General features: G+C 37.6%; 2 protein-coding genes across 2 annotated transcripts; one reads left to right on the top strand and one right to left on the bottom strand.

Moving 5' to 3' along the window:
* Window positions 1-2,438: 2,438 nt before the first annotated feature.
* Window positions 2,439-6,103, bottom strand: LOC141915398 (PR domain zinc finger protein 13-like). Its single transcript, XM_074806913.1, has 3 exons — window positions 5,927-6,103; window positions 3,883-4,123; window positions 2,439-3,649 (listed from the first exon to the last, which is right to left on the bottom strand). The coding sequence occupies exons 1-3, from the start codon at window positions 6,101-6,103 to the stop codon at window positions 2,439-2,441; spliced, it is 1,629 nt and encodes a 542-aa protein (XP_074663014.1).
* A 6,093-nt stretch (window positions 6,104-12,196) lies between these two features.
* LOC141913052 (uncharacterized) lies at window positions 12,197-22,711 on the top strand. Its single transcript, XM_074804493.1, has 9 exons — window positions 12,197-12,331; window positions 15,538-15,692; window positions 16,079-16,142; window positions 16,258-16,419; window positions 16,508-16,617; window positions 16,976-17,310; window positions 20,227-20,396; window positions 20,968-21,024; window positions 21,508-22,711. Exons 2-9 carry the CDS (start codon window positions 15,628-15,630, stop codon window positions 22,105-22,107), a joined length of 1,563 nt encoding a protein of 520 aa, XP_074660594.1. The 5' UTR covers window positions 12,197-12,331; window positions 15,538-15,627; the 3' UTR covers window positions 22,108-22,711.
* The last annotated feature ends 380 nt before the right edge of the window (window positions 22,712-23,091 follow it).

Raw genomic sequence — 23,091 nt, 5'->3', positions numbered from 1 at the left:
CAAGATCATCTAAAAAGTAAAAGATAAAACACCTAATCAATTACTATTATATCTGTAAAGTTAGTCTATTGCACCTTTAGAATGTCCTGAAACGATATATGTTTTTCCATGTGAATATTGATTTTCTAAATTTTTTTAAAATTTTCTTTTTTCTCTCCTAGTCTATATTTTTTTTGTACTACATTATTACTATCAAACTGAGTGTAGATGTTTCAAGTTAACTTTGATCGCGAATCGTAGATTTGTTCTTTTCACTTATACGCGTATTACAAAAAAAAAAAATTATGTAGTTACCTATAGAAAACGAGCACTACGTTCATTAAAAAGGTTCATCTCTTTTTAGGCAGACAACAAAAACACATTTTAACTTTATAATCTTTTTACAACCACAAGGCGCTTTGTACACTTCACTTTAGATAATAAAAAAAGAAATTCTGAATTTTTTCTAGACAATTAGAACAAAACGGCGGCAGTCTGGAGTCGGGTGCTTCATATCATCTGTTCTTTAGAGTCTACTGTAAAATTCTACAGGTTGGTATTCTCCCACATTGTCCCGAGCTTTATATTATTTACATCACATGGCCGTATTGACTCATGTGACATCGGGTATGTACTTCTGGTAACTTATGTTGAATAAACTGGTATTTACTTGCATCACTCTTCGTTCTGAACCATCGTCGCGTAACACCAAACCCGTGGATGATAGCTCACTAATATGTGACACCCGCGTGTTCAAGAGCAGTCATTATATTATATTTTCCATCCAGTCGACGTATGACTAACACATAAAGCCTTACGCTACGCATTCAATTAGAGAGAAAAATCAAAACAAAAAGTCGAAAGGAAGCACAATTAATCTACTTCTAATATTTGAATCACATATCAATATTGATGTAATATCCCTCCTTCCGAAGTCAGTCCGTTGGCGGCGAGGCTTTTTCTTACTGTGCCCTAAAATTATGAAACAAGCTTCCAGTGAAAAGCCATCTCACCCACCATGAATTAACGACGCCATGTTTGCTTATCATTGTAGCATTTCATCATCTTCAAAGACTTCAACCACGCTTCAAATATATTAATATACTTCGAATATAATTTATGTCATTTTCTAATCGAGCAAAATGATTTGAATTCGTGATTATTGCTATAAAAAATTGCCTGATCAATTGGTCGAACAATTAACAGCATTATATTGAAGTCAGGTAGCTCTGCGGGTAAAAAGTGAGGTGCTTCAGACATATATCTCCAGGTGTTGTCAAGATTTTTACGGTACTTCTGGTAATTTCATGATGACAAGTTTTGTAGTATAGTTTTTTTCACCAATACTTTGTTTATTGCTTCGTGTTTAGAATATTATGAATACATGCTTAATATTTTAATCATTCGGCATTTCACTCAAACCTGGATCGGGCTTGAGAGGACAATAGGTTCTATTTTGTAGAGCTGTCAGGCCTTTTTTACATAACAGGGCAAACGCGGTCAAATAAGGATCCTCCATTTTCAAATCGGCTTCATGTGGATTCGTCGTAAGATGAGTTCTATGGCGCGATGTATACGTGTGTATGATACATGACGTGGATCAGAATGTCAAACTATTTTCGGTTCATTGATTTTAAACATTTGTAATCAGATGAAATTTTATTACATTCCTATGGATCATGTAACTGTCCGTAACTCTCTCATTTCAAATCAATTTTCTAACAGTTGAAATTTCAAACATCCCTTTTGTCTTATATCCCCTTACAATTCACCGATTCCGCCAATCTGTGTATTTTATCAGTCGATGTATGAAATATCAGCTCAAGTTTGATCTGCTATTACGTAGACTCTAAGCTAAATCATAAATAGCCTGAAATGATGAATAAGGCATAGTCAGAATGAACAAAATTTGAACTGAAGCCAAATGTCGTTTGTTGTAATAACGTTTCCTTCGCGTTTCCGAAAAAAAATTCTGATCTCCTTCTCACAAATTCAATATCCAGTTTCTGGCCCAGGTAAGCCGAATTCCAGCGAAACGAGTAAACAATTAATTTCTAAATTCATACTCAATATATTATCAGTTTATTTTTCATCTAAAGCGTTGAATACAAATAATTCGTCATAACACTGAACGGTGTTTCATTGCTAATTAATAAATTACACTGGTAAAAAGATCATTATTTACAGAAAGTACAGAACTCACACGACTAGCATGAAATAATATTGCACAAATTTCACAGTTTATTTACAGAGCAAAGACAAGAATCGATCGAATACATTGTTAAAGTATATTCTACAAATTTTTTTTACAAGTGGAAGACATTTTGTGGAATGTTGATTTTTAAAGTTACGGTTATACGGGTTATCACAGTGGAGAATTGCATGAAAAATATATTTGCAAAGTTTGAGCGATTTCTACCAAATAAATTCAAGAAAAGAAAAATATATATGAAGTGGAATTATTCTAAGTCATTTCCAACGTCTATTATTTCGTCGGTATCTTCCTGTTCATTGTCCTGATCTTCTATTTCGTCGGTTGTATTTTCGATTTTTATTTCACTCGCTATTTCAGTTTCGACGACGCTGTTGTGAGAGAACGGTTTGATTGTATTGTCGGTTTCAGCCTCGTTGGGATGACGTGATTTGATGTGACGTTCCAAATCTCGGCGTCTGACGAGCACCTTCCCGCAATGGTCGCACCGATACGGGGTGTCTCCTTCAGCGTGAAGACGAATGTGTTTGTTTAGGTTACTCGGGTCACCGAAAGGTCGCAAACAAACCTTACATTTAAGAGGTTTGTAACCTGTATGCGTGCGGAGATGAATCTTCAGTCCGTATTTACGGGAGTACAATTTTCCGCAGTAAATACACAAATGTCCTTTTCGGGATTTACTGATGTACATCGATCTGGGGATCAGATCTAACGGTTCGCCCGCTTTGTCGGAAGGTAACGGGAATTTGAAGCGAGTCGACGGTGGTTCTTCGGTTTTCGTAGAAGTGGAATTGTAAACGGGTGAGGTGAGGCGGTTCGCTTCGACGTGATTATTGTTATTAGCTGCGCCGAATGGAAATAGGTACGGATGCGGCATAGGATGTGAACAGTGTCCGGCTACTGAACACGACTGCGGAGCTGGGCAGCACAGTCTACTGGCTGCGGCGAAACTTTGGTACAACGGGTAATAATATTTCAAAGCTGAATAGTCCATCGGTATCAGAGCGGGGGGATGGATATGATTGAAGATCTGAATCGGCTGACAATCTTTTGCGGATAATTTCGCGTCTTGGTCTCCCGCGGTAGTCGGACTAGATGATTTCATCGGCGAGAGACGAGCTGATGGCGGTAGACTGTGGTGGTTTGGTATACGCGGTATCGGCGGTACGAAAGCAGAATTCACTCCGAGTTGAATGGCACCAGCAGCAGCAGCTCGCGGAGCCCCGATCACTGACCGTGTCGACATGTCGTGCGGTGAGACGCTGTTACTGGAACGTGGAGGAGATATTCGACCGAATGAAAACGACATTGGTGGATGATGTCCAGGAACGGGATGAATGGTCGGTTGACTGAGAACGGGAGGCATCGGTGAATTACAGTGATATCTCATATGCGATTTTAAACAGTTCGGATACAGGAACGATTTAAAACAGCGATCGCAGCAGTATGTCTGATCACCTGTTGAGAGAAATATGAACCGAATATTAATTCACAACTCAAAATATGAATAATAACATATATTTATTCAATGAAAAGTTACACGAGATTGTTGAAAATAGAGATTCAATTCATGATGAAAATCTTAATTGTGCTAATTGTAAGAATTTTGAAATTCAAAAACTTCTACGAATTGTTATATATGATTAAAATCGTTAACGTTCATTTTAAATTGAAATGAAAACAAAGCTTACCTTTAATTTGTCTGGGTGTTAGAACAGGAATACCGATTTCTCTTGCTAGTTGATCGCTGTACCAGAAACAAAGTTTAGACGGCGCTTGTATAGTCTTCAATGACCGGTAGAACAAGTGGCCATCCTTGTTTCTAGTGATCTCTATATTCTGCTCGTGACGATCTCGCGCCACCTGCGCGTGCCCGATCCACTCTTCGGATTGGTCGTCTTTAGTCAAGATCCTCCCATTTGTGTACCTCACCTAGGAATGATAACAATACCTCAGCGTCAATGGATCTGTCATTCATCCTTAAACTCGGCGGCTACAAAAGGTTTTCAGAAAATCACTCTCAAAATTTTCAAAAGTGCGAAGAGTCCTAATAATATTACGTCACGTTTGACCACTTAATTGAAGAGTAATTCGCGGACAAACAACTTAACTACTAATTTAAAATCATCGCAAATTTGAGGACGCTTGAAATTTGAGAAGTTAGCGCTCAAGTTTCTTTTAGGAACTATTAGAACCCGTTTGTCAAATTCCCAAGTATGTTCAGTAGCGAGAGTCTCTCGTTTTAATTGCCCTGTTCGGCTAAATTTGGAGGTACGCATTGAAACCCGTAATGAAAGTTTTTGTTACCTTTGTTCGGTATAAACAACTGTTTATGCAACTTTCCAAATGTTGCCGTCATCGAATTAATCACATTAATTGACATATGTTAAGCTAAATACTGGAAGATTCGAATTTCCGCTGAGGATATTGGCCACAATTTGTCAGTTGAATTGCCAGAAAATCATCCTCTTATAACTATATTACAAATTAATCGTTTTCCATTATCGGTTTCATTGCTAATAGGATTTTTCCTAATCATTCTCGCTGATCTATAAAATGGGGAGCGGTTTTTTTTTTATTTGCGCGTTAAAGAGAGAGAGATGGAAAGAGATGGAAAGAGATGATCGTGTGGGACAAACACCACATGATAATTTCGCGCTGAAGTTTGACTTGAGACGAACGGGATCACGTGCGTTTAAACATGTGCACCACACGCGCATCTCTTGCGGTCCCCATTCAACGAGAAATTAAGTTATTTATTAGAAACTATTTTATTCTTCATTCGGTTGCCGTTGAAATATTGCAGAAGACCTGAAGTGTGCCTAGGTAAATCATTGTTCGAGTTAATTCTGTCGTCGTCGACAAATCGAGGCAAAGTAAGTGCATATAATCCGACAGATTAAATCTGATGACGTGACTTCATAAACCGAATCAGAAGTGGATTCCAATGTGAAAGTGGACTCGTGCAGAATAACAATAGTTGTCCATCGTTTTTAAGCGATTTTCAATTCGTTTATTCAGTTTTGACTGACGCCGGCTTTTTAAGTAAAGTTTTGCCGCCGCATTTTTCAGAAGATGGAAAATGAACAAACGGAAATCCTAAATAGATCTAATTATGCAAAGGCGCGTGTTTCGTCGGAAACTTTTCATCGAGTTTAAGCGATTATCAAAAGGCATTGATAAGTTTATAAGGAAATTCAAAGATCTTCTTCGTTGACGCATTACAAAGATCGTCCTTCGTCTCCAATTATTTATATAGCCACTCCGTTTATCTCAATTTATTCTATATGTAATTGATTTAAGGATGCAATAAAATGGAAACTGAAAATGATTTTTAACTGTTCTAACTTGAATAAATTCACGCTTATTTTGAGTTTAATTAAAATGATACTTTCAATTTTTTTAACGACATAATATGCTTTGAAAACGATTTTTCAACCCAATATATTCATAAAGATAAGTCTTCGATTAGGTTCAAGAAATACAAAATTTGAAAAGCCAAACTCAATAGAACGATTTAGATCATTTTAACTCTACCTAGAATTAATATTCTTTGACAATAAAGTTCATTATGATTAATTTGCAGTATATTTTTGGATCCGGTTCCAAAGTTTCGAGTAAGAGTTTATTCTCCATTAAGAATAACACAGTTTTCTGCCATTTAATTTCTGTCGAATTCAAACTAAAAAATTGTAAAAAAAAACAATTTCTGAATATAACTGTTTTGCTTCTTACCTCGATTAGATAATCATGAAGTAACTGGTCAGTAATTCGTCTGCCGAAGTGGACATCATACGAGATTGGTCCGATTGTTATATCTGCAGGTATTGTGTTGATCGTCTGAACGGCTGCAGTGGTCAGTTGACCAGTCGGACTAGGCGACCGCGATCCCGGGGCCGGAGAACTTGTCATCGTACGTCCTGCGATCGTCACTGAGCGTGATCGTCTGATCAACTTCATTAACTGACGATCTATTTCAACAAGAGTTGTATCGAAATGTGTGAGAGAAATTGAGTGTTAAACAGCTGCTGTCGTCAAACCATGAACAATACGTGTGTTTTCCCCTTTTCAACGGGACACACTTCTTAGCTTGACAGTACGCATGCGTTGTGTGTAGGTTACCTGAAACTGTGATGATGGATTCAACAGGCAGCTTCCGCACCACATAAATGATAATGATTATTTTAAAAGAAAAAGAAAATTCGACGGGGTTTAAATTGCCGTTTAATTGAAGTGGCTCGCAATTCAATATCGAAGTCTTTAAAACGACGTGCGGCCATTTCATGAATATTTATGTTTTTTTGCCAGGAAAAATTATGGATCCCATTCAACAACCTTTTGTTGGACTGGTTTCTCGTTTCATCCAGTTTTCGTGAGAAAATTAGAAGTAAAGGCATCAAATCACTTCAGTTTATAAAAGACACGTAAAACATGTCGTCTCGTCGGCCTTTGTTTCGACTAGGTTTCATCACCTTTCAAAAATTGACAAATGTATTTTATGCAAATTTTGACTTTATGATACATGCGGAATACAAGGGTTTCTTTTGTGTAAGAAACTGCGTTCAAACTGTCCGTCACTTAACGCGACGCGTGGACAACCTTCAAACTGCCGTGATTTATGCGGCCCGATCAACGTTTAAAACGGAAAATAAGGTGTACGCCAGGTAAAATAAACGACGCTTTTTCCAAACGCGAGATCGCGAGAAAAACTACATCGACACCGATTAATGGCTAATAAAAATATAAACACGTCAGAAAATGTCGGAGATGTTCGTGGAAAATGTTCGAATTTGATTTAGATGATACGCATCGCTTTCGCGGTATAATTTATAACGTGTTTCTTTGTAAATTGTTTTTAAAAAAAACACCGCAACGCAATTAGAAAACCGGGAAACGCTGCGAGCCGCTACTGGCGCTTTCAAGAACAAATACCACGCCGTGTTTGTAATGTGAAATAAATGAAGCTAGTTATTTGACCCGTGTGGTTCACCAATCAACTGTTTGTTCATAATGACGTTTGACCACTCATTATTCACTTACGTGGCTGCATTTTTTATTGTCCACCTCACACGTGCGCGACCATTGTCCGAATCGGTACGCTAGCCTCAGCAAGAATAATTACGAGTTAACTCCTTAACTAAGGTGCACTTGACGATACCTCGTCGTGTTCGTGGCTCTTTCAGGCTAGAAATTACTCCTCAGCATGCCGGCTTCCTTGACCGTCGATGGTCCAACCGAATTTCACGGAAGAATCGGCGCACAAAGGTCCGGAAACGTGTGCCGACCTGACAACGAGGTGTTTCTGTAATTAGTTTGCAAAATGATGACTAAATACAAAACTAATTCGACACGAAAATAGACCGCGGTTCTAAACGTGTGAAAAAATGGCTAGCTTTCAACACAATGAGGATAATAGAGGTTGCTTAAGTTTACCTGTTTTTTTAATATATGATATTTTCATTTACGAATTAATTTACAATAAGAAGTAAAAGGAAAGAAAAAAGTATTTGTAAAATAAATCACTGGACAACTGGTGAAATTAGAAGAATAACTTTATAAAGCCCAGAAGCCCACAATCTTGCACTTATGCACATTCGTACCCCACTCATAGCAAGGACATTACATTGAATACATTAATAGCAGAATATTCTACAATAGATTCATTATGAATACTTGAAAATGAAACATGTTCTTACGTTTAGTCCAAAAAGACGGAGTTCAATGTATTTGGCCTTTAGAAATTGTTTCAAATTGCCTGTAATTATGTTTTTTGAAAATATTAACGAGTGTTTTTCAAACGATTTGATTAATCGTCACCGACTCGTCGGCGACTAATATAATGACAGTTAAACTAACTGGACTCTCGTTTCGTAGTCCATGGTGAAAGTAATATCTATCTCGTTACTTCGACCAGTGTTTTCAAATGATTTGATAAATCGACTCGTTGTCGGCTACTAATACGACAATTATGAATATCCCATATTCAGAGTCTTCATTGTAAGATAACAATTCAATATTGACAATTAATTCCGAGTGAAACTGTACTTGTATCGAGACTAGTGTCGTGTAGTCTCTGGTGCCCGTCAATGAGAGAGTTCTCGTGAGGATAATGAATAAATATTGACCATCAAGAAGTGGTCATCGTCGCAATGTTTCATTTTAATCTGTTACTATCGAAAGTATCTGTAGAAGTTGCATCACTAGGGAGGAGGCCACGCGCTAGTAACGAGTACAGTATCAAATCATAGACAAATCATTTCAATATTTCATTTTAATTCTCATCATTTCCAGGAGCAAGTCAGTTTCGATTAGATGTAGTGATAGAATGCGAGATTTGTCTTTGTACAGTCTCCAGGTGCCGTGTTTTTGGGTCCCAACCGGGTCTGTATTTTTGATATTTCATTAATTTTTTTATTTCGTCCATATCTCTGAATTGGATGAAAATAGAAACGAGGTAGAAATATCAATCAATTCAGCAGATAATTTTATTTTCACGGTTTTAACCATTTATATACTAACCGCACAAGCTATAAAAAGGCTTATTACTATGTTTATGTATCACAGTCCGTGTCCATAAAAAACCCGCATGTTGAGCAGAAAATCACGCAGAAAAATATGCTTTCGATTACGTTTCTTTTTGTGTTTGGAATCAGAACGTGGGTTGATGATATACTTGATGTTTAAACCAACTGTCTCCGTTACCTCTTCACGAAGCCACGCGTCGATCGTAAAATTACACCCCGGAACAAAGTCGAAAAAATACCTATATGTCGACAGCCCCTATCAACCGATTGAATTTCCCAAACCCGTAAGTGCCTCAAATGTGTGCCACGCGCCAAAGAAACGCTGGTACAAAATGATAGTGAAAGCGCTTCTTTAAAGGTGATATACCTTACCTGAAGAATCCAGCATCATTTAGAGTGGATATTTAGAAATTCCATGATGCGGGAAAGATGCAAGAATTCCCATTATTGCATTGTTTAGCCTTTCATTTCTGCGGGACAATATCACAAATCGATGATATATCACTTACACCGATAATCTATTTTATATTTAGTCATAATTAGTTAGTCTTATGGATTTTGTAGTTTTTAGACCGTTTATAATTGTCACAAAGGTCCGTGACGATATCAACTGAGAGCTCAGGTCCGCGTACTCGCTCGCTCGCTCGCTCGCTCGTTCTCTGGCCCTTAGCAACAGTGACAAACACGTTTGTGAGATGCACCCAGCTGTTCTAACTGGTGTAACCTCAGACACTGCCCGCATCATTGCAATAAAAACGAAAAGCCGAAATCAATTCTACTCCTACTGACAAATTCAACACGTAGCCTCTCGCATAAAACAATCACAGATTATAATGATTGATAGCTGTGATGATAAAAACACAAATCTACGTTGTTTGGTCGCGGAGTCTTTTTTTTTGGTACGTAGGCAGGTCATTTTTCATATCTGCGCTTCAAAGACATATGCCCGGGATCACATGCACGATTAAAAAAGTTACAGCTCCAAAGCCGATAGGTTTTATTTCTGTGTAAAGGCTTATGATTATCTAAAAAAGATTTCATTGCTACGGATTCACACCTTCATGATCGATTCACTTGCAAAAACTGAAGTCATTCGAACAAAAACCTTGGTATTTACAGTAAAGCTAGCGAAAGTCCGAGTCGAAGATCAGGAAATACGTTAGGAAGTTAGAAAATGATTTAGTTTTTCTCCGAGTCAGTTGAAAGTGTCAGTTGGGCGTGTCCGAGGAAGTTTATACCGCATTATTATGAAATGTGTTTCGCAAGTGTGACACAATGTTTAAATCGATGGTTTTGTCTCTTTTTTACTCACGTTGCTCGTGTATTATTCGTGATATGAAATATACGGTAATATTATTGCCATCAGATTTTCTCGTTCAAAATTCAATACTAAAGACGTATACAGTTCGAAATACTGGTTTTAATTAAATCAGACAATTCCATTCCGATACGTGCGCCATCCCGAATGGAGAAAACCATAAACGGAAACGGTCGATGGACTTAATCTGCTATTTTCACATGTTCTTTTATTATCATTGCTATAAATTCAATTAACATGCACCGTGCATTCACTAGTAGTTCTTTCCGTATGTTGCTTGTGTTAAATTGAAATTTCGTCCATAAATTGTCAATATATCCACGATCGCGTATGAACAATAAACCAATACGAACCGCTACTAATCTGTAGATTTCCAATAACAAATAAAGAGACTGGTAACTATGTAATTACTAGAATTTCCGAGCAATAAATGATTGGATTTTGATTAGTGAATCACCTGTTCCCACTAGTAATAACTGTTTAAGGTACATTAACATTTAGAATCTGTTCTCATCATTTTCACCAACAGATTCACAATTACCGTTTACGTGATGAAGATACGCGATAGGCCAATTTATTCTTCCGATGCTGATAGAAATTAATATAAACCGACAAACATTTTGTTCAAATTGCTATAACATACGTGAGGCAGGATACACGCTCTAAAAAAGACCTATAAAATGAAGATATAAAAACTAAAATCTGTTAACCTGACGATATATTACTTCTTCTATCCATCTTCAGAGATTTATTGAAAAACATTGCTTTATGATTATGTATGTTAGTACGAATTTATGTCGAAAACAAAATGATTAGCAAGAAAATCATTATTTGGGTCGCCGTAATTTTGTGAATTGGAAACTAAGATGCTTGTTGTGGATATTTTGTCGGTGACGGGCGCAATATTTGCATGTGTATCTGTGATACTAGTATCTAGAGAGTATCTAGCGGATGCTAATGTCTGCATCGACTAAAGCAGCGGGCCGTGATTCATATCAAACACCGGCCGGCGATTTAACGGTGTTGAGCGCTATTAATTTTGGACTTGCCGTTGAGCGCACGTCCGTCACCGACACAGACACTGTTCTTTAGTTACGCGCGCATGCTAAAGCTACTTTCCGGTCGAATTGCATCTGGAACATTCTCAAGAATGGAATGCTCGGAAAAATGACCAGATATTCACACTTTGTTGAAAGACGCAATAACAACAATGCCGCCCATCGCCCGAAGCACGTTCATCTTTCAGTTAGACCACTCGTGTTCGGAATGCACAGTTCTAATTCAATACGACTTGCGGTAAATGCTATTTGTTCAAGAAATAAGCATTTAATCGTGAAATAATTGCTAAGCCACTAATTCCAGTCGATTAAATCTCTCCTGATTCTGCAAATTGCCGCATCAAATATGCAGACACGTGATCAGGTATGACCACAAAGCAATGAGTTTCACCCTTTCCTCCGCGCGACAACAGATCGGCAATACAGACGACTTTCATGTCGGCCGTCAGTAGCCGAGGACAAGTCTACGAAGGACCGCCACTAGACGTGATGAAAAGTCTTCGGCCAGATTCTAAGGTCAGAAGAAAACCCCGCCTTGTTTCGATAGCATTTTTAAGCCGATGTTCCAAAGGGAGATGATGGTCCTATATGGGCGTACCAGTGCGTTGGGTGACAGCGCCCGACTGTCCCCGGCGGCACACCGGCACACTCGAGAGACGAGGTACTCCACGGAGGTACTAAAAAAATTCCACTCAAAAATTCGGAAATTCTGAAATGTTGAAATTGGAAAACTTTCGTTCGTTGTGCAAAACCGTCTTCAAACGTGGCCATTTGGGTCACTGGAGGAATCCAAGCTCCCATATCTCACTTCTTCGCTTGTCTAATAATAGGAGCGTTCCTTTCAAATCTCTAGGAAGTGTGTTCTAACGCCAACAGATGGCAATAGCTGACGGTTTACATTGAGTGTTGAGTTCGAAGGTACCTTCAATGTTTGAGCAACAAAATTAGCAAAATGAATGATTTTCTAGCAATAGGATAATGATAGCATGGAAAAGGTAAGAAATGAAATTCAATTCAATATGAAACGTTTAATCCAAATTGACCGATCGAGTCCGAGTCCGTTCGCCGAATATTAGGAAAAACCCTGATTTTACTTCCGGGTGAAGTAAATGTCGGACAGTATAGAATGTACAGAGATCGTTGGGTGTTACATTAAAAAAACCGTTATTCATGTTAATTTATCGAGCAGGTGGAAACAGTTACTGAGTGAAAGGATGTAGGTGACAATGGATTAACACAGGTAAGACTAGACGAGTGCGCCAGTTTATCTGGGGAAGGGGCAGGTAGTCGAGTCTGTTTGGTTTGAGGAGAGGCTAAAATTTGAAAATGTTAGGGACTTGCTCTGCTCTGGTCGATGATCGATGTCTCGACTTCTGTTGATTTAAAATCGAGCTTTCTTTTCTTTTGACGAGTGTAGGCTGCTAACACTTTACATGTGTGATTGCATTTGTTTTTTATTTGAAAGCGATTAGTTACTTTTTTTAGTAAGTGGGGTAATTATGACATTTTAATATTCGTTAGGCCCTAAAACCCTGAAAAGAAGTTTGTATTGAAGCTGGATAGGCTCGGTGTGCTTAGTATCAGTCAGGTTAAGCCCCCACAATCGTTATATTTCATACAAATTTTAAGAGAATGATGATGAGTTTTGATTATTCATGCCTACTGTATTATGCCTATGTTAGGCCTACTATGTCAGTGACTCAGGGCAAAGTTAGAAAGTCCAGCCCATATCTCTGATGACTGGAAAGAATTTCCATTCAACGTGATAAAAATATCAGACGTTATTTTGATAAAGGCTTAGCTTTATTCCTTAATCTAGAGAATTTTGTTATGAGGTGAATTTCAGTCTGGTTTTCTCCATATCATACTGATGTACACATATTGATACTGTTAGGCCTATCTACAAGGCCTAGATAAAATGTACTTTCCTTTTAAAACTAATTTGACTCAAACATATAGACCTAGATTTCAAATTTCGCATTTCAACAGAAAAAAAATCAAAATATGCTGAGCTGTTTTGTATATGATAGTGTTGTAGTATATATTGTAGTGTTTAGTTAAAACATGTATTGGATTATTATTGTATTCATTATGACACAGTTGTGTCAAGTAGGATATTTAACTATGGAGAATTAGTCATGGTTCCATTTCATTGATATTGAAAACCAAATTACCCCTATTATACCTGAACTTAGAGACTAGACTAGATTTAATCTAACGGTATTGTATCAGAAATTATCGTCTCATTGACTGAGGATTTTGGTGATGAAATGTAAAAGATATTGGTTCAATGGGTTATCTAAAGTTTACATGTTCAGGTGGTTTATAGGCCTAAACCATACTATCAGACCACCTCGTGAAACCTCGTTAAATACTCTTCAGGAGACCAGAAATCTGTTCGTTAGCTCATTGTTTACTTATTGTCCAGTATAAGATGGTTTTTCTTTGAATTGAATTCTCAGTTTTTGTGAAACAGTATCTTGAGAATATGCGAGTTTATTATAACGAGGTGAATTATACCCTGGATTGATCAGCGTTCTTCTTACACAGCATGGAATTAAGGATTATCTAATCTGTAAGAACACTGTTAATTGATAGAAATATTGATTGATCTGCTAGGACTGATTAAATTTGTTAAACAGCCTGTAGTTAGTTATCACTGGTACTCCATCCATCCATCCATCCATCCATGATTGTCTCATATCGAGTAAAGACGAGTCTCTTTCCATCTTCTCAGTCGATACAAAGCATCTTCGCAAGCTCCTTAAACAGTGCTGGACAATATTACCGCCGTGGTAGTTAGTGCGTGCGGTACATTGCCATATTTCTGCTTTATTGATTTTAGGATAGTTTTAGAAAACGATGTTGTCAGAACTAATAGAGCTCTGACTGCAATGATGATTATATAGTCTCAGGATTACCGCTTCACTGCTTAACTAGCGATACTGCAAGTGCTTGATTTGTGAAGTCATTAAACGTTATTTATTGTAAAATATTCTAATCACAGATTGCCCGTACGTATAAAATCACGCAGAGGTTTTATCAGTGATGAATACGCATGTGATACCGGACTGACGATATCGGACTGCTGCAGATGATAAAATGAATATATGGATCAATTTTTTGCATTAGAATCGCTGGTTTCCCGCTCGCGTGAGGCTATTTGAAATATCGTTATCGATATATCGGCGTTATATCTCTCGAGGTTCGTCGATTGAGGGCAGACGAGAACGTGAGACTGAGAGTATAGGAGTATACGGGTTGATCCACGGGTTGATCCACTGCTCGTGCCCTTTTCAAAAAATGTATCGAAAATATGTGAGATGAAAAATATCATTACATTCATCTTTAGTTCTTACATTTATTCCCATGTTTATTTTATAGGCATCCTCTAGCAGGCTTTTGCAATCTTCTTTTCAGGCTACATCAGTGTGTCTGAAATAGCAGGGGTAAATGTTAGATTGTCCAGTGGGGAAGCTTTTGGGTTATACCTTACACAATCGGGGATCTTAACTCCAACATGCCCTATTGGGTCTGAATTCGCCTTGTAGTAGATTCAGTATTTTGGTTTTATCGACTGCGTTTAGATTTTATTAGTCGACTTTGTACGTGTATTTATAAATGAATTACTCGATGGTGACCTGTGTAAAGTGCTCTCGGTAATAAGCACAAATTTTGCGTCTATTCGGAAACTGATAGAATAAATGTTCGTTGTCGCGTCGCGCGCGTGTGTGATAAATTATATAAGTTTCGTGTTATAAATGTATGTATATTTGTAATGTCTCTCTAATGACAGTAGTAAACCATTAAACGCTTATAGCTGAATTAATTATAAATATACAGTAATAATAGCTGGTGCACACACACAGGGGGCGATTATTCTACCTAATGTTTTCAATAATTTGCCACTGAAGCGTCCCTATAGTATAACATAAAAAACGCATCTATTTTGTAAATATAGATGTTTGCCTAAAAAGGATTTTTTTCTCTACATGTATCAGCTAGTGCTTGACGAAGGGCTTTTTGGTTACTTAGAGTATGGATTTTTTTCAGGAAAAGAATGGTAGAGCCAAGATTTAAAAAGAATTAGAAATAGACAAGAATTCCAGTTAGCAGGCATTTTGAGATGGGAGGGAACATGGGGAAAATAAAGATTTCAAAAAAATAATTTCCACATAAAAACCTTGGAAGGACTGCAGAAAAAATTTTTTTAAGTGAAAATATATCAAATGAAATTCTTGATAGAAAAAATGAAAAAACTTGTTTTTGGAAATAATCATATAAGAAATTAAGACGGAATTATTTTTTTCATTTTTGAAAAAAAAAAATATTGAAATGTATTGTCCAAAATATGACAGAAAATAAAGAATTAATTCTGTTTATAGACTCTTAATCAATATCAACAATACGCCTAAGTGAAAAGTTGTGACTTTTTATCTTTTTCAGAAATGGTTTTTCATATGCAATTAACTGATCGATGACCATGCATGAAAAGACTATAAATCTGCCGATGGTTGTGAGAAGTCAGAGAGCAATATGTCCGTAATACAACGTTTGTTTACATGTGTCTCAGACCATCGAGAACAAGGTCCACCGACCAAGTACGTGTTATCCCTTCAATATTCCTTACAGGTCTCTCATACAACCCATTGATTCCTTTGGGACTCTATTTTTCAAGAATTACTCCTTGAAACTCGAATCAAAGTCAACTTCATGGCTTAATCGTTGATTTAGAAAAATGCTGGGACCTCGTCTTTGGATTCAGGAAAAAAACATAGATTTTTGGCTTTAAAAAAGTGTTGGAAGTCTTAACTTTAACTTCAGACCGACTGCTTTTAAAAAATTAATACAGAAGTTTTATTTTATGAAAAATAATGTTGATATATATAAAATACGTGATACAATAGTGAAGTCCTAATTGGACATAATTAGTATTGACTACTGTTGACGGACTGCTACAAACCGTGCTATATGATTATTGTTTCAGAGTAAGGTTTGGTGTACCACTATGTGATTCCTTCAGGGAAGGTGCTATGCCTATGCCATTAAAGGTTAGTCGAATCTCTGAGTCTAGAATAATCTCTGAAAAACATCACCTGCTCGAATCGGAACTGCTCACAGAGGAGTCGCTATCATAACATGTTTGATGCGATTATTGAATTTTAGGAATTATTGGTTATTATTGCCAGAGATGGCATGTCGACCAATGACCTGTTCCGTCGCCCTGGCAACCCGACTGATATGAAAAAAATTATGAAGAAAATGGAAGAGGGTAAACCAATAATTTGGACGGAGTATAATTTCTATACATTGGCTAATGTTGTTAAGGTAAGTCTGGTTTGTAGTGAAGTTTGAGTATCGCGTGAATTGTCTTTCATTTCACTCTTTATGTTTCGTTTTTCTTTTTCCATCGTAGAAATTTTTATTGCGTATTCCTGGTGGAATATTTGGTCGTGACGTAGAAGATGAATTACTCAGTACTCTTGATATAACTGATTCTACTGAGCAGTTAGAAACAATTAGCAAGTGAGTTTTTAGTTGCCATCTTATGTGTTGAAATCCTGGTGGAAGCAGAATTTCGTGGTCGCTGGTTCTTCTCTGGCCTCTCCCCCTTAATTGGGAACCTGCTAATAATGTCGTAACTGGCGCTCGGCAGGTTTGGAGGAAATGGATACCTTGAATCTTCTAATAATGTCGTGACCAGGTTTAGGGAGGAAAATTCCCTAAGTAGCACTCAGTGAGTGAAGGGGGTAAAAGAAATCTCGAACTGCTGTTAATGTCCCGAGCTCAAGGGACTGGAAAAAGTTTAATTACCATTCCTACAACTTGTTTGAATTAATGAATTATTGTTTCATAATGCGCGATATTTCGACGATATTTTCAGCATTCTAGTGAATTTACCGAGTTCGGTGCAAAATCTGGCAGCATTACTTTTCGGGACTTGGTTTCGTATGATTCATCATTCAGAGTACAACACGATGCGAGTGGAGGCAGTCGCGAAGAGCGTCGCCGGTAGTATATTCCACTCGTGCACCGAAGACCCTTCCAAAGTCAACCGCGCAGCTAAACTCATGGAGATCATGATCGAGAATTTCGGCGTAACGAACATGTTCGGTCCGAAGAATGTACAGTATTTTGCGACGTCGACGAACACAGCGATTCGATCGTTAGAGAAGTTTTGTTACGAGTATACGTATCCTCCTTCTGACGTCGTTCCTCGTAAGTATTATCAATGATTCCATCCGTCGCGCGCACGGTGTGAAATAATCAGCGTATATTCTGTGCAATCAGCGGTAAAAATCCCCCGTGTTGGAAGGTATCCCCCCTCATTGTAGGGATCATTTGATCGTTTGGGGGATTATTTCTGAAAGGTACTCGCCGTGGCCACTAACCTCGAAAAGCTGGAAAACTCAAGGATCAGAAAAATCAAGGAATTTGGATATGTCATTGACCTTGCATTTCTTTATCACTAATTGATTCATAAAACAATGAATGAATTGTAACATTTTAAACCTAGAAATTCCTCAGATTTTCTCAGATAATTTTCTGTTATGACGAGGAAAATCCGGGACAACTCCGGGAATTTGTGAATTGGTGGAAAGTGGCCACCCTGGGACTTTAACCTAGGGGATTTTTACCTATAAAGATTTCAAGCATGTATCGATTAAATTTGCATGAATCTATACGATAAACTTTTGATATCAACCAGAAAAAAATCGACGAATTTTCTGAATCATGTTAGTTTCCATAGGCAAGTGATCATCTAATTCAATTGAAGAAAAGCCGATAATATGCAGTAAAACTAAGAGAGTATTTTAACATTTCGACTAGAATACTATGAACCATTTTCACAACAGATTTGATGTCACTGTTTGAAAATGGCTCATGGCATTTGATTCGAAACATCCAAATCTTCTACAATAGTTACTTCCGAATTGTGGGTTTTTTCTTCTAAATCGTGTCCAGATGACACGATTTATAGATAAATATATGTTACTAGGCAATGCCCCGAAATAGTTACATGAAAACATAAATTCAGCACAGCTTTCTAATAGTAGTTTATTTAGCTTTATACGTCGTGACCACTCCTCTCATGGAAATACTTTTGAAGAAAAAACACATTTATGTGGTATATAGTGATGATGTTCCAACCCAATTCTATTAGCGATTTTCAAAAATGCTGCTCTCTTAGTTTTTCTTCGTCATCGTGGATCTACTTGTATCTGCCTGTCTAGACAGTGACTTGTCTGTAGAAACCAATCGTACATTCAGGTTTCTGTTTTGGATGTAAATTTTATTTTCTTTCGATCGGAGATCATCTGAACTACGTATACTAGCCCATCGCATATTATATAGTATATAAATTGAGAATAATCAACTGAAATTTACAAATTACTGACGATTAACTATAAAACATGACCTATAAAATATCCTAGTCTGTTGACACCATATCATTCGATTAAAGTAGAACAGCAATTAGTATCTCGATTCCTGAAATTATGATATTTAATTGTTACACAGCCTTAATAGTTGTAACCACCACCTTTAAAAAACTCTGCTTCATTTTCCACTGATTAAATCGGTTCGTAAAATATTCCTATGAAATTTATCTACAATTGTTCATGATTTGAGTGGTCGTTATATCTGTACCGGTCAGGCTCCACGTATATATGTATGTGTGTGTGTGTTAGTGAGGTGTTTATTAATTATTGAGCATGAAGTTGTTGTTGTTGTTGTTGTTATTGTTGTACGCATGTCTCTCTCTCTCGTGTCGTGTTAGGTGAATACTCATTACGACTGTTTGCCCACATGCTCGTCATCGAGAGCAAGAAATATGGGTTTCATATTGTCCGAAATGGTGAGCTATTTCGTCTATAGTTTAGTGCATAATCACTCTACCTCCTCGTCTAAATCTCTTTGTGTTTGCGGTCGTCACTAAATTCATCGCTTCTCCACGAGTTTCTCAGATGCGCTGCCGCTGTTGCTGCTGCTGCTGCTGATGCTGCTGCCACATTGTACTACCTATATAAAATCCCACAATAAGATAGAAAAAAAAGTCCGAACTTTTTCATTGAGCTAATATTTTATTCAACTATTCCAGTTCTGGCTATCCTAATAGTCATCTTCAGGAATACTATAAATTATAAAGAAATTATGAGATGATACAGTCCAGATGACTAATAGGATTTAGTTGAAACGTTGAATGAACCATTAGCTCGTGGAAACATTTCGCACTTGTTTTTTCTTATGGTCAGATTCTATATCGTCCGACACACAGGCGGTGTGTTGTATTTCATCAATGTACCACGTCCGTGTTTCGATCAATCATTGTAACCACAGTCATCGATACGTCTTGACGAATTCACGACTGCAGAATGTCTTACGTGATCTTTACAAACATATAACAACCAATCATGCATGCGTCGTCTATTGACTGTATAACTTACCTCTCACCAATGATTGCTTGTTTGATTCTTATATATTTAATTGAATAGCTTTTATCCACCATTCTATTCAATATACACGCACTAGCCCTTCGTATAACGCGGTCTTCCTCTGTATGATGCTGCTTGTAGTGAAGAGGTACCGATCTAGACCGTATTGGTCCTGAATACGGTCTACTGCCCTTAAAGCTATGATGAACTACACAAAAATATCAGCTTAACCCTCATAATGCTTCAGATATAACGTATTTTGTCAAGATTTTCTATAACGACAGAACCCCGGCCTCTTGTTTTTACAACAAGTCTTCAGCACTATCAGGGATACAAATGTGTGCCATCAAAAATTCATGAAGACACTCTATGAATTTTTGGTGCCATTCAAAATCTATTGACCCCGTTTGTCATTGAGAATAATGCTGTCTAGTAACACCCTGGATGTAGTTGCACAGTCGGGACTTCAGTCAAAAGTGGTCTCAATCTATAAGACTGGTCTTCAGGTGTTGATTGGCTAAAGTCGTGGCTGTGCAACTAACCCCTGAATCCGGCCTTGCATTTAATTATCTAGATTTCGAACATCACTCTGATAGAGACTGATGTGTTCTCAGTACTTACGTCCCACAGTTGATGCCAGTATGAAATAGATTCTTCTATCTCGTTATCGATAATGAAAATTCTGATGTTTATTTTTCAGCGATATCCGAAGAAGAATTCCACGAAAGTCGCCGCCGTTCGAACACGTTTGACGAAACGAGTAGCATCGCTTCGAGAAAACCGTCGACGAAAAAAGAACATCAACCGCTTCAACGTTTATTGTCGAATAAATCTCAGAATAATTCGATGTCGGCTCCTGAAGTATCGAAGGTATCAGATTTACGGAACTGTGCTAGAATTCACCGACCGCTGCTCTGCATGTTCAACTCAGGGCGAGGCCAGTTTCACAAACGAAGTCAACTCTTAAAATCGATTTGATTTGTTTCGCTTTATTCAGTTTATCTCGAATCATCGATATATTAGGAGTCCATTCTTTTTGTGAAACTGAACTCTGGGCTTAGTTCCACGTAACACTTACCAGCTCATTTTGAAACCGATCTTCGAGTTAAAGTAATGACGGTGGAACTGAGCTTCTGGCTGTTAGATAGAGATGTCTTGATGTGCATCGGTAAAATCATTGGCTGTCGTATAATAAGAAACTGTTGTCATATTCTTTAGTGTCTTTTGTTGTGCATAAATCATTCTTCCCATAAATATGGATCCGGTTCAATAGTTCTCGGTTGATTCATTCCGGATGATTTGTCTATAGAACTGTAGAACTGGATCCTGACGTAAAGACGGGAGCATGTCTGTGAGGTGTGTGAGGAATGCTAGTATGATTTCAGGTACCGGTAGTGGTTTAACTGTCTTGTTATTGTTTTGTTCCTGCTATTTGTTGTAGATCCTACGCGAGCTTCATTTGTTGCACCTCTATCGGATGCAGATGTCTAGTGATGAGGTATTCTTTTATCATATATTTGCACTTTTTCACTAACTATGGAGTGTTACCCTCTATATACCCATATTTGAAACAGACGTCAAAGAGAAGATGACCTTCATTCTAGATCCCCTCTTACTGTCTCTCCATTAAATGAATGATCCCTTGGAGGTTGAGATATTACAGGGTTATTATAGATCAAGGAAAATCAGGGAATTCTAATTCTTTCTCGAAAAATCAGGGCGTCTGAATCTTTGGTGTCTTGTTGTTCTTGCTGCTGCAAGTGCCATGAGGAACCGTTCGTAAGCGAATAGCTCCCACTGAGGATATCTTGATAATTTGATCAAGGAATTTTGGAATCCCCGATCTGTAAGAACCCTGGAATTAAGACTATGTTTTTTTTTGTAAATGGAAAGTTGAAATATTTTTAATCGGGATTTTGAACGCGTGGATATCGATACCGTGAATATATGTGATATGAATTATTTTCTGGATTTTTTGCAGCCAATTTCTCCGGGAATGGAAGAAATGCAAGAAGGGATGTTTAATTCGATCAGTTTAGGACGGTTTGAATTGGTTCGGCAACGACAGCTCGCTTTATTAGAACGACGATCGAATTGGTTCCTGTCGACCGAACAAACGCAAGAACCTCACATCGATTTATGGCTTCAGAGAACTTTAATGCGTCAAAAGCAATCGCACGGTAGTTTAGGATCATCCGGTTTGGCCACGTCGTCCGATTTAGAGCCACACAGCAGCGAAAGACTCGATACCGGAGGCGACATGTTCGCGCTGCATAAATTCCGTAAATCGCCGGCTACCGACCCGACGCGACGCCAACACAGAATCATCGAAAACATGGAAACTGAAGAGGACGATGATGATGATGAGAACGACAAGGGGAACGACGAGGGGAACGTGGTTCGACGGCAGAGCGACGTTATTCACGAGGAGGAACGAGAATCGGAACTGTCGGAGAAAGAAGTGCGATATTTCATGATCGAAAACTGGTACAACGGCAATAATCAGGATCGCGACGACGATGATGAGGGGGAGGGGGAAGAGAAGGAGGTTAAAGAAGAGAAAGAATCAGTCGATAAATGATGACGTTCCACATTTATATATGAATTGTATTTGTGATTATATTATTATTATTATTATTATTATTATTTTTTGCCCTTTTGCATTTCCTTATGAATGTGTATAGTAGAATCTGTGTGTGTGTGTGTGCTGCCCTGCTTTAGTTAACACACACACTCCCGCCGCCTAGTATTAACTATACACTTATTTCACACGTCTTTATGGGGAAACGCAACACCAGGTGGCGTGACTACCCACCAGTCTGAAGTTGTCAAAGTAGATTGATCTATCGATTTTAAACTGGATTTTTCGGCTTCCAAAAACAAATTTTATCATATGAGCCTCCAAAGAAATATTAGGTTTACTTTTGTAAGCTTGGTATTTTTTTGTAGTTTCTGATTATTTTCATTCGAATTTAATTGAAATTTTGAAGAAACTTAAATCCTGGATAACCACAGTAGTTGGCGTTCTTCTTGGTGGATACTCATTTGCTAGAAATGGAATCCTTGATTGCCACAGTAGTTTCCCCATAGCGTCATCGTGGATGTCAAAATACCTTTAGAAAATTATGATCAGATCACTGTATAATTTATTTTATGGCATCGTTAATGTTTTAAGCCCTATATTTTACTTTGATGTATATGTATATATAATATTAATGATGATATTTTTATATGATTACGATTAGGTTCGATATAATTATAATATTAGAATCGATAATTGAAAGGTCAATATATCATTCTATGATAGTGAATTGAAGTTTTCGATTGATAGGAATTTATCGTATTGTCTTGATGATTATCCTTCTAATCTATACAATGATATACCAACTGGTTGAATATTTGATAGCGAAAATAGAATGAAGTGGTTTGAAAACTAATATTACGGTCAAACTCGCCTAAGTCTTCGTCATTTTACTGAAGTCATCTCAATTCTTGAGTCCCAATTTGTATATCATATAAGTCATCATTTGGATAAGTCGTTGACGTAATGATCATCGCAATTGCG

The sequence above is a fragment of the Tubulanus polymorphus genome, chromosome 1 (assembly GCF_964204645.1).
Source record: "Tubulanus polymorphus chromosome 1, tnTubPoly1.2, whole genome shotgun sequence".
NCBI classification, from domain to species: Eukaryota; Metazoa; Nemertea; class Palaeonemertea; order Tubulaniformes; family Tubulanidae; genus Tubulanus; species Tubulanus polymorphus.
The sequence above is the reverse complement of the archived record's forward strand: the minus strand, read 5'-3'. Positions and strand labels throughout refer to the sequence as shown.

Bases quoted from the DNA above. Each gene is read 5' to 3' on its own strand.
- LOC141915398 (XM_074806913.1), bottom strand. From the start codon at position 6,103: ATGACAAGTTCTCCGGCCCCGGGATCGCGGTCGCCTAGTCCGACTGGT. The intron at 4,124-5,926 runs GTAAGAAGCAAA...TATCATTCCTAG, and splicing joins TTCATGATTATCTAATCGAG to GTGAGGTACACAAATGGGAG. The intron at 3,650-3,882 runs GTAAGCTTTGTT...TTCTCTCAACAG, and splicing joins AACACCCAGACAAATTAAAG to GTGATCAGACATACTGCTGC.
- LOC141913052 (XM_074804493.1), top strand. From the start codon at position 15,628: ATGTCCGTAATACAACGTTTGTTTACATGTGTCTCAGACCATCGAGAA. The intron at 15,693-16,078 runs GTACGTGTTATC...TTATTGTTTCAG, and splicing joins GAACAAGGTCCACCGACCAA to AGTAAGGTTTGGTGTACCAC. The intron at 16,143-16,257 runs GTTAGTCGAATC...ATTGAATTTTAG, and splicing joins CTATGCCTATGCCATTAAAG to GAATTATTGGTTATTATTGC.